The 12,677-nt window shown below is 37.6% G+C and overlaps 1 protein-coding gene across 1 annotated transcript in view; it reads right to left on the bottom strand.

Moving 5' to 3' along the window:
• The window catches only part of LOC109049994 (casein kinase I), a 29,276-nt gene that overhangs the window by 9,071 nt on the left and 7,528 nt on the right, over nt 1-12,677 (bottom strand). The window contains exons 2-5 of the mRNA XM_042722637.1: nt 6,958-7,068; nt 1,062-1,210; nt 483-711; nt 149-319 (exon numbers count right to left, since the gene is read on the bottom strand). Coding sequence (XP_042578571.1) covers nt 149-319; nt 483-711; nt 1,062-1,210; nt 6,958-7,068 — 660 coding nt within the window. The remainder of the gene's footprint in view (nt 1-148; nt 320-482; nt 712-1,061; nt 1,211-6,957; nt 7,069-12,677) is intronic.

Below are 12,677 nucleotides of genomic sequence, written 5' to 3'. Positions count from 1 at the left end.
TTATTATGACTGAACTGTCCAATCAAATGCTGTCGTTGTCCACTTGCCTCCAACTAGCAAGTAGCTTATAGTCCGTGGCTGTGATGTAATTTAGTTTAAGCCTATTGGCTACTTTAAAAAACCCTTATATGTACAAACAGAAGCTTACATGGGTATCCTTTACACAGGACTTCAATAGGAGTTGACATTTTCTTCTCGCTGATTCGCTCATACTTCTGTCTCTTTGTGGCAGCCTTCAGACCCTGCCATGGCAGAGAGCCCAGGTTGAAGTACATGAGCACATAGCCAAGAGACTCCAAGTCATCTCGTCTGGATTGCTCTGTGAAAGAAAACACAGACGATAAACACTGCATGCCATTACGATGGCCAGACTATAACAGGTGTAGCGGCTTATTCATAAACGTTAGTGTGATGACAGGTCAGGTCTGAAAATACAGGAGGTTTTATTATTGAAATATTATTATTATTATAAGTCAGGGTACCTATTCCCAAGTGGGTGTTGATGGAAGCGTAGCGAGCAGTGCCAGTCAAGTTTTTGTTCTCGCGATAAGGGATGTGCTGGTGGGTGCGAGCATCTCTGTACTTCTTGGCCAGGCCAAAGTCAATGATGTAAACAAGGTTGCCCTTCTTCCCCAGGCCCATAAGGAAGTTGTCAGGCTTGACATCTCTGTGGATGAAGTTCTTGGAGTGTATGTATTCGATACGGCTGATCTGAGGACAGAACAGAGGACAGGTTCAGCATGTCGCATGACTGAATGAGAGACTCCATGCAAACCTAACACACCAATTCAAATAAAGCAACTGGGGCATGACAACTGCTGAACAAGCAGTCCTTTCACATTTTGCCTCCTTTCACAATGCATCTTGGCACTTAATAATCAGTCAAACACAAAGTGAAAGAGGACATTGGTTGTCTAAGTAAAACAACTGAAAGGATGACAGTAAAGCTTGTCATGTCACCAGAACACCACTTCCTGGAATCATTATCCCATTTTGGGTGTCCTATAACAAGATATGGGTAGGGTGGAGAGGGTTACAGTGATCATGTCTACAAGCCTTACCATCTGGTCAGCCAGCAGAAGAACAGTCTTTAGGCTGAACTTGCGAGAACAGAAGTTGAAAAGATCTTCCAAACTGGGTCCCAGCAGCTCCATTACCATCACATTGTAATCTCCCTCTGCTCCACACCATTTGATTGTTGGGATACCGACTGTAAAAGAAACAATAACCATTAGTAGAGAAGTTTTTTTTTTCTAAAAGGGAATGTGGTTTCTGAAGGAAATGTTTGCCAGTACTGAATCGAGGGGGCAAGTTTTACTAATATGTATTTGTATTGTTGAAGCTCTGACAGACAGAAACTGAAGGTGAGCTACAACGTAATAGGTGTGGGGGGTTGGGAGCCCGTTTGTTTCAGTAGGACAGCAATGTAATAAAACCCAAGCAGAGCTTCAGCTTAAGTAAACCAGCAGCCCTGATTGGTCACCCTCTGAAAGGACTCTAACTCATCAGCCATAAAGCATAAACCATCTCTAGAATGACCTTGAAATGATACGAAAAAAGGTATAGGCTGTCAGGGAAAGACAGATGATACCCAATTAGATCACTTTCCTGCCCACTCTTACAATTCAGCCACACGCGAACCAAAAAAGTCAACTGTCACAACATTATAATATAATTTGAATTTGTACTGATACAACGGATGTTGAATACACATAATCCTCCAGCTAAGCAAAGAAGCCTCTTTCATGTGATTCAATTATAGCTACCAGATAATTTTCAGAAATGACTCCAAATTCAAATGATCGGTGCATGAAGTTGGAATGAACCATTATCAGTTTGGGTAATTTACATAAGTAACTGGAAAAATACATGTTAAAAATGTAAAATGAGATTTTACAAATTTTTAATGTAACTTTACAAAAAGATACTGTAAAAAGCTACAGTAAAACCTGTTAATCAATACTTTATGGTTTCTGAATTTTTTATACTGTTTATTTTATGGTGAAAAAAGGACATTCTCAGAAGTTATTTAAAAAGTTTTGGTAATGTATATATTTTTGAGTAATGTATATTAGGGCTGTGAGATATGACGATATAAATCGGATAGACAAAATAAAAAGTTAATCATTTCCTATTATGCTCTATTGTTTATTTTGTGGTGTCGCAAAATACATTGTTTTATAGTAATACTTTTTCATCATTTGGATGACTGCAATCTTTACACGCCACCACAGCGTGTGAAGAAGAGACAGAACCAGGTGGAGAACTAACAGCCAGGACAAAACGAGGAGCTCGTTCCTAAATGAGGGACTACATCTGTAGCAAGGACACGCGTTTTTAAGCACTGCCGTTTTAAAACAAACGTTTTTTTTAAGCAGTTGAAACAAACAACAGAGCTAACTTACATGCGTGCGCCGTCTCTGTTTCTGTGTGAGAGAAGCACTCATTCTTTGCCACTTTATTGGGTTTGAACGATTGCATAAACACTTATATGCATCAGAATCCTTGTCTTTGCAAGTATCCTCATAAACACAGTGATCTTAAGAGAGTAAACAGCTGAAAAAGAAAACGAATATGTAACAGTATACTGGATCCAGACTTCGGTCTTAAAGGGGAAGCTGTCCAATGTTCGTCCTTTCTGCCATTAATATTAATCAAACAACAATGAGAGACTAAATCACTTTTGTAACTTTAATAAGAAATTTGTAAAAAAATATAATAATAATATATACATATATAGAATCTATATATAATACACGTTAATTATATCAAATCTATCTGATAGATAGATATTACAGTGAAGATTAATTAATTTACACAATGTATGTAGCGTTTCTTATTGTAGTTTTTTTATCCTATTGCTTGCAATTCGTTTCTTATCCTTATTTCATCAATGACTATTTATTTATCTTCAGTGAACTTGGTTTGTTTATTTTTTGTCTCTTTTTAGGTTTGTATTATTTTGATAATGACATTGGTGATAAGGATTATGAAAATTCTATGGTATCAAAGATATCATAAAAACCTTTTTCAAGTAAAAAACGAAAAAAAAAAATAACTTTACCGTGATATATATCGTTATCGTGACATAAGATTTTGGTCATATCGCCCACCCCTAATGTATATTAGGGTGTTTACATTTTCTGTTAATGTTGATTGCTTTTTTTTTTTAGTGTGTGGTGTGTTACCCTGATTGGTGTTTGGTGTTTGGTGTTTGTGTGTTTGAATAGGAGTACTGGCCATGTTTATAGACAGGCCACTTACGATGAACTAATCATGTGGCTTTCTATTTCACTGCCCATATCATGGTGGATATCAAAGCAGATTTTGGTACATCAAATACCTTTAAATTACATTTATTTATGAATGATATGATTACAAGTAGAATACACAGGCACCATTATACCCTCCAGTAATTCCTGAAACAATGTAACAGTATTTTTTAGGGGTGTGCACAAATAGTTGAATATTCAATACGTAATTATTATTCGAAAGATAAAAATGCTATTCGAATTTTACTTCGTTTTGCTTTGCTGGCCATAAATGCAGGGAATCCATAAATCCTAATCACGTAAACTAACAGTCAGTTATAACTAATTGCACTGGGTGCCACTGTAGATCATGTGGTTGTAGGCCTCGCGAAGTTTTTAAATACTTTGATCAAATTAATCAGTGAAATCACCAACACAATGAGAAATCACATGAAATCCAAACAGCAGTCGACTGAGGAAAAACAGCTGTCCATCACTGCATTCACGACTGCAGGTAAGTGCAGATGTACCGAGTGAGCCGAGAAGAGAGCTTATCTGATCTTGAGACATATGCTTCCTTTAAAATTCCTCGAGATACAGTGCTTTAAGAAAAGAAAACACAACAGCACTGCAAAAAAACGTTGCTTATCACACCGTTATAATTGTGCCTCTGGAAGGTCTGTGAAAACCTTGAGATATAACAAATTCAAGAATATTAAAATATTCGTTTTTTATGAGCCCAAATATTCACATACCATATTTTTGAAAAATGCCCATCCCTCATTTTTTCAATAAAGTAAATTTCTGGCACCCACAGCTGCCTGTTTCCCCACTGTAAATTGAATGGCATATATTTTACAGTATAATGACAGTTTTTTTTTTAATGCCACTCTTCTAGACAAACAACCTAGTCAACCAAGTCTAAGGTCTTAAGATTTCTTTCAGGATTATCAAGGAGAGGAAGAGGCAGGTCAGAGATCTCTCGGCAGCTGCTGTCATGTCTACGGTCGTGTGCACCCTGAGCCTGGCCACTGCCTTGTTCAGCACTTTCCAGAAAACATCCTCCAGGTCAGCTATTCCTGTGCAAACTCAGGAGGTTAAATATATCTCCTGGCCTGAGCCGTCCAGCACGCCTTTCCATTCTCAAATCAGGATGGCTCTGACAGTCTATATTAATAGGAATTAAAATAGAAGAATGCCAAGCCTTGTGCTTCTCCATGTATGGACCTGAAAAAGTGAAACTGATGTGCTAAAACATGCAGAAATGATAACATAAAAAAATAACATTAAAGGTTTCCTTTATACCTACAAAAATCATATATATACCCACACCTTTCTTGATGTAAAGTCATCAGTTTGCATGCTTGTTCATGCTGTGCTAAATAAGGCTGCATGTGGTGCAAGAGACCCAGTTAGGAGATGGAATGTGCAGTAAAGGCTGACAATTTTTTGGGCATCCCGCGGGATGTGAAACAAAATCACTATTAAATCACATGACTGGGACGGGACAGGAAAAAATGTCAGCGGAAGTGGGCGGGACCGGGAATCGTTATAACACTATACCCAACTTTATACACAAATATACCTTTTATATAACCAAACTAAAAACTGTGTATTTTAATTTTGAATTCATTTCTAGTTGCCCTGACTCTTTATGCTCTCCTCCTGTTTGCTTTGGTGTGGCTGGTTAAGTGAATCATGTACACGTGATGGACAGATTGTTAATGGCTGGTCTATGTGGTAATACAGTACATCGGGCAGGACATCCAAATGATGGTCCACCATCATTCATCGACCTCAAATATGGCTTTTCATCTGAAAGATGTATGTAGTAACAACTTTTCATGGCCGCTCAATTTAATGTTAACCTACATAAATGTGCGGAAGCTGAACAGCAATGCGCTCACAGCAGGACAGATGGAGGCGCCGGTGCGCTCACTTGCTCTTAAAATACTCCTTAATTTTTGGTCATACAAGTAATAAATCTTTCAAAATCTGTAAAGATTAAGTTTATTTGTGTGCACTCAGAATAACGATGAAACATTGCGGTTCTGTAAAATAATTAAACCAAACAGGATGCGCTTTCTGCCATCCCGGTCATGTGAACTTGAGCGAGAAACTTTGAAACTCCATGTATGATAAATATATTTATAGAGAGTGAAATGTCTACTTTCAAATGAAAAAAAAAATTCAAATAGAAAACGTGTGTTAGCATGGATGATTTACATGAAATTTAATGTGTGCAATGCACACTGCATTGTTTGAGCTGGCTTTCAGTTCAATAAAACATCAAAAACTACATTTTGGATTTCTATTTAACTAAATCGGGCATGCTGTGATCTGTACTGTATTTTTTACTGTAATTGACAGATTCCGACCCAAAAAAACACAACACAGGAGTGGGAGGGAAGTGGAGTCATTCTTCTGGGATTGGGACTGGATTTATTTTATATTTTTGTGGAGTGGGACGGGAGAGGTCTGAAAATCCACTCCCATCTAATGTACAGGGACGGCACCTCCCCTCCCCTCCGCATGCACCATCTGGCCCGGGATCCATGTGATCATAGAGAACACAAGCGCTGAGAGGGAGGCTCACTCAATGTCAGTCTGTCGTGGCACGGATACCATCGCAAAGTTCGGCCGCCGCAGAGCAAACGTCATGCATGCTCAGTCATGCTGGGAGCGAGCAGACAGACTAGAGCATGTTTGAAAGCGACCGTCGTAGATGACACTTTTGCTGCTGGCCACATGAAATACCTCCAACAGGACTATCATACATCTATCTAGAATAAAAGCAATCGGGCCAAACCCAGCTGGGTCCAGTGGGCCGGTGGGGTGGACAAATCCTTCAGGAACCTCATTTATATTCATAAACCATCACCATACATTACAACAGAACCAAAATTTCAACAAAAACTTGATTTTGTAGATTGATTACAGGACAATATGATGCAAAACAATGCTGAAGACACAAATTGCCTACTTCCTTTACATCCATGCATGGCCAATGAGAAGACAATTCATGGTGCTGACAGAATGCTGTGAGCAGGTTGCGATCTGATAATGCCACTCTCATTGGAGAAGGATGTGTTGACTCACTGACTGATGATGTGAGGGGGAACTGGTCACGATTGGTTTGCCGCCCACTGTTGCTACAGTATTCTGTAACATCATCTAAGAAATAGAGATCCTGTGAACTACGCCTTACCTTCAGAGAACGCTCTTACTCAACAAAAAAAAAAAAAACTACATTAACTACCATCATGGTCATCATTCATAGAGGCTTTTAGAGGCTGATATTACTAACCAGGGATCAGCAGGAAGAATATCTAGTAGTTCGCGTTTTAAATTTCCATTGGCCCCAGCACAAAATTATATTTTTTTTCCTTTATGAACATTCAAAAGTTTGGGGTCAGTAAGATTTTATTTTTTAATACAAAATAAATTAATACTTTTATTCAGAAAAGATTAATTTTTTTAATAAATGCAGTTCGAAAACTAATAAGTTAAAATCAACTTGAAACCTAACTGTTCATATTAATCATTTTAGTTTGAAGAGTTTTATTTTCCACAAAAGAACAAGTATACAGGCTCTTATGTATGTGGCAGCAGTGTGAGGTGTGTATGTGTGACTCATAGTTCTGTATTAATGGAGAAGCCGGATGGAGACCACGAGGAGCTGCTGACTGAGTGTGGAAACACGTACCGCCTCCTTGCATCATCTTGTAGATCTTGCTCTCGATGTGCAGCTGTGGGTGCTTTGTTTTCACACATTCTAGCTTGATGGCTACTTCTTCCCCCACTGAGATGTCCGTGCCTGAAAAATCAGAAAAGAGGGGACATGGAAGTCAGTTACACAATACATAACCAAAGAGAAAAGCGAAAGACTGATAGTGGATGGAGCAATAACCAAATAACCTGATATATCTAAAGCAAGGAGCTTTAGTAAAAAATATCTGCTCATGTACCCGTGACGTATAATATATGCATACATGAGCATGAGAACATTAAATCCACTCAACTAGAGAGGCTTTGCAGTGTCTTAATACGCTTTAGCTTCCAGTGCATTATGAGTCTTTGGGACACAATTAAACATAACCAAAAAATAAATAAATAATGAAATATGCAGGCCTACTATGATTAAAAATTCTACATATCTAAGGTTGACTCACACAGGCAGCTTTCCAGCATGAGGGAGTGGGCACAATTATCTACGCGTACTGCTATACCACCTCCTTTCCGGCCCACCATCTGCCTCAACTCCACATCCTGAGCAGAGGATGCTGAAAATCATACAGTCATCTGCTGTAACAGACACCCAATGAAACAACACTGTGGCATTCCCAAGGACTAGGCTATCTGTATGTTATGCCTGAGGGATGTGACATGAAAGGCAGGATGAACAAGTTGGTATAAAAAAACAAAAACACACACACGCGCACACACACATATTGTGAACTTTCCTCCCTCCCTTACTCAGTGGCCAGAAACTAATGTGCTACCTAAACCCAGTACTGCTCTTCCAGCCTCTCGACTGTGGGCCATTCTTACTCTGTAATAAACTGTCACATGCCCCTTTTCTACTGACACCAGAACTCAATCTAAAACCATTTACACAGGACATGCAGATGCAGGTGGTCTACAATTAAGCAACAAATATCATCTGGGTAAATTGACTCATATGAATTGTACTATGTTGTACAATAAAACAGATGAAAAACTATTTGAAATACAACTGAAATCACAATATGGGGCGATAATCAAATTGGACAGCCTGCAATTTAATTGAATATGAACTGCACATTTCAAAATGAAGTGCAACATTTACACTAGGGCTGCAACTAACGATTATTTTGATAATCGATTAATCGGTCGATTATTTTTACGATTAATCGATGAATCGGTTTATGTACTTATATTTTAGTTTTGCCCATTTTTCCCCCAAGTAAATTATTAACAAAGGGTCTTTATCATTCAACATAGACTTTTTAGAGATTTTAACCATTTTGCATTGTCATATCCTCATCAAAAACATACCTGGAGTTGTGTTTTTTTATGTTAGTTATCCTTTCTCGAACTCTTCTGCAATCAAAACACTGACCCATACATACTCTAGCAAATTTCACAAGGAGATTTCAAATAATGTTTTCACCATGGCAGTCGTTAGGGCTCCTAAAGTAGTTTAACATCCCGAACAAAGCTTATTAAGGAATCTTTCAGAACATATTTTCACTTAGAATAAGAATAAAACAGAATAAAATTGCAGTAAATTGCATTTTATTATTTTTTTCCTGTAAACACACAGCTTATACCTGGGAAACAGCTTTATATCTTATGCTGTGAAATTGTAAACAATCCTTAGAATAAAGTGCCAATGGCATGAAACCTGAATGTAACTCACAATTTAAAATAAAATTTAAAGTAAAATCCATCAGAAGGTTGTCCAGAAAAAAAATGGACACACAAAAAAAACCTGCTGTGTGAAAAAGAGCAGTGAATACTTAGAAAAAAGTGCATTTCAAATACATTTAAACATTAACCTCTCTCATTTAGTCATAATTAGGCTGCAAGACTGAATTATGAACTGGTAAACGACAAAGCTTTAAATGTTAATTGTTAAAAAGCAATATTATCAGCTTTTACGACTAAACATTTGCAAACAACATTGTACTGCAGAATCTCCACAAATAAGTCTTTGCACACATTTAAATATGTAGTGGTCCTTATAACAGTGCAAAATTCAAAAATGTAATAAAGCGATAAAATGTTAACAAAACAGCTTATGCGTGAACTGACAGGAATTCGACTACCTGTGGGAAATGAGGCAGAACACTATTCACTCATTATTTGAGAAAAACTTTGCATTGCAGTGCAAAAAGGTCAACATGTCCAAATGTTCAGGGCTTAACAGTCAGGCTTGCTCTCTTTTTAGAGGACATGTTTCCTGCCGCAGTTTACAGGTTACTCTTCTTTTTTGAAGGCTCAAAGTAAAGTGCTCCCACACTTTGGATGACTTCGTCCGATTAGTTTTATCTTCCGCTTTTTTTCTTTTTCTTTCTCGAGCTTACTCCACTGCCGCCTGCCTCACCCATCACGCTGAATGCTGCAGAGACGCTGTGCGTCACGTGACATAAAACGAGGCCAGCTATTGGCTAGTCGCTACTTCTCCTGCTGGTACTGGCTGAGTAAAACCTCCGGTGGCTCATTACTGCCACACTTTGGTCACCGCAGATTTAAAATATGCACGAAATGAGCCGCTTACGGCAAATAAAAATTATTTAGCAACGAATCGATTACTAAATTAGTTGACAACTATTTTAATAATCGATTTTAATCGATTAAATCGATTAGTTGTTTCAGCTCTAATTTACACATTTGAATGTAATGCATATGCCTTTTTTTAATTAAATAAGTAATTGTGGTTTTGAATAAAAATTAGCAAAAGTTACAATTAGACATGTTGTCAATATGGCAAAGATAACTTAAGAAAAAAAAATTATCCAACTGCATGACTGAGCAACTGATTAACCGCTCGTGTGTGCTAAGTACTCCAAGGATTGTAATGCAGAACATATTGCTAGTCCTAAGCAGCTATTCACAGAGAATGTGTTTTTACATTGAAAAACAAGACAGGCAGTTGAATAGGAAAAACACAAGCTTATGAGGCACAAGTTGAACTTTTTAACTTGAGCATTGTGTTTTTAGAATGCCACCTAATGTGAGAGACACAAAAACATACACAGAGCCTTAAAACGGGGTAAAACAAGAGTAAACACTGGCAGTGTTTTACAAGATGCAGGAATTTGATAAATGTCTTGGTTTCAATCAATTCGACAACCTTGAAGAGTTTCTTCTCGACAGGTAAGCTAAACTTATTCCTAATATGTTGGACTTCTTATTGAAAGAAGCCTACTTTTACCTGCTGAGATATGCCTTCACTTTTATAGACCCGTAAGAGCTGTTTGTGATGTTTGAGTTTGGGGAGGAGTGATGTGCAAAAGGGCACTTAAAAAGGTTGTTTGACTATTTCTGTAGTTTGATTATTTTTGCAGAAACTTAAAGCCATTATGGGGTACATAAACTGGCATCAACTAAAAAGCGTGGTGGGGAGAGTTACAACTTGTTTGAAGACCAGTCTCGCTGTTAAATGCTCCTCCACAACAGACAAAGTGACAATGACATGTAACGCTCATCTCCGAAGACTTGCAGTGACATGAATCATAAAGTTAATAAGATAACATATAATCATCACATAAATCATACGACCTAATAGATACATTTTTGGCAGCAGAGTAATATTTATCAGAATGGTAGGAACAACTGCAATGCGACAGCAGCTAACCGTTACATTTACATTTTGGTACCAAAAAATTACTTTACAGCAAGCATATCACATGATGCAAGAAGAAACAAGAGTACAGGCAGAAACTACAACTAACAACTTTTCAAGTGCAAAAACACACAGTGCAAGTAGTGCAAATACTGCACACATCAGATCCTGTCAGTGCCTGTGCCAGGACATTTCTTGAGAACTCATTTATTAAATACAGTTTAAATTCTGGATGTGCAAGCGGTTTATTTTTACATGTTAAACAAGTTCTATGCCAGGACCAAGCCGCAGTGGAGCTGGATCCAGTACTCTCCTGTTGAAACTCATCCATACAAATATCATGTATATATTTTCAGCCACTGCTCTTCCTGAATTACCATGATCTATTTCCAATTTGTAAAGACACTCTAAGAGCCACAAGTATTAGCAGCTTCACAGGACATACTCTACAAAGCCATCACATGTCATGGCTGGTGGAAAAAGGCAAGCAAGCTAAACAAGCCAACTGCTTAGATGGGGCTACACAATAGGACTCTGGTGATCGTGAACCTTTTCAAAAACAGCTGTAGAGGTTTTCCCACAGTCCCTGAAACCTTATACCAACCCTGTGGGTACTGCCACGTAAAAGAGTAACAATCAATAACTGTCAATACTATAGTGCTCTTCAACACTGCTCCTGAAAATATAATCTACTGGCCAAAGCTGCTAATGCATGAGCTGCCCAACACAATCAGCTTAATAAAGTTACACATTACAGATGATCAAATATACATGGTGGGTCAATAAAATGCATAAAGAAACAACAGCTCTCACTGCCGGAAAGCTACAGAGAGACACACTATCAAAAACACTAATGTGCCAAATGCTCTGCAACTCCACTACTTTGATAATTAGGTCATTTTAATACAAATCTGTGGAAGAACAGATTGTACTCTTTTTGCAAATGAACAGAATGTTGAGAAAATTCTTCTGAATAAAGCAGAATAGAGGCAAAATAGGTGTCAATTTAAATGCTTCTAATATGGGCTTCACAATGCTTATTATAGGCAACCTGACCACCTATTATGAAATCAGAAGTGATTTGTTATGTAATTATTAGACATGATCAATCATGGAATCAGTGAAAATGAATCTAGTAGACATGCAATATTCTCACCTAAGAGAATATACAATAGCGAGGATCTATATGCAAAAACACTCAGACACATGTAAGGGGTTGTTCGTATGCATCCTTACATTCAAGAAGAGCTAGATGTTGCATATCAGAGTAGAATGGAACTGGCACAAAATACATTTTAAGCCATTAACATGACAAGACATGGGAAAAGAAAAAGACAACAAACAAGATCCTAATGAAAACAAAAAACAAAGTAAAATGTTGATCTTGAAGCAATCCTCACAAAACAATGTGCTATGCTGACTTTGCTAACAACACTGTCTTTCTGTGTCACATTTACATTTTAAGTCTGTTTATGTACAATGATGCATAACTTACCATAACAAACATTTAAAACATTTGGGAAGTTGCAATGAAACTGAATTAGCAACAGATCTTTTCTTTCATAATGTGACATATCCGAGTGTAATGGATTATTAAAATGTAAAGCAGTAACTTGTTTCTTTGCATTGGTGGATGATTGGATTCTGGGAGTTACACTTAAAACTGAATGCAAGTTCGCAATCATGTTTTGTAGGGGTGTACTGGTGGAGCTAAATGTTTGGAGAAGTCTAGCATACATCACCAGACAGACGTCTGTTGCTTCACTGGAAGATCAAGTCATAACATTTTAATTAAAAATTACATAAATTTTTTTTATGAAACATGCATTAAGAAAATATAAGGTCAATTTTCATTTCATGTTGATTTTAAAAATTAACACATTTTAATCAACCCTAGTATATTTATATACCCCCTAGTATATTAGTCAAGGCATCACAAGTTTCCAAAAGAGATGCACTGCCACAATTCTACATGTAACCTCAAAGGTTTGCCAACTCAAATCCCTGTGCGTTGTGATACTTTAAAAGGTTCCTGCCAGGATCTACTGCTGTTTGTCAGTGTGCACGGCTACTCACATCAGCCCCATTTCCATCTA

Source organism: Cyprinus carpio, chromosome A3, assembly GCF_018340385.1.
Source record: "Cyprinus carpio isolate SPL01 chromosome A3, ASM1834038v1, whole genome shotgun sequence".
Classification (NCBI taxonomy): Eukaryota; Metazoa; Chordata; class Actinopteri; order Cypriniformes; family Cyprinidae; genus Cyprinus; species Cyprinus carpio.
Note: the sequence above shows the minus strand (reverse complement) of the source record. Positions and strands in the feature narration are given on the sequence as shown.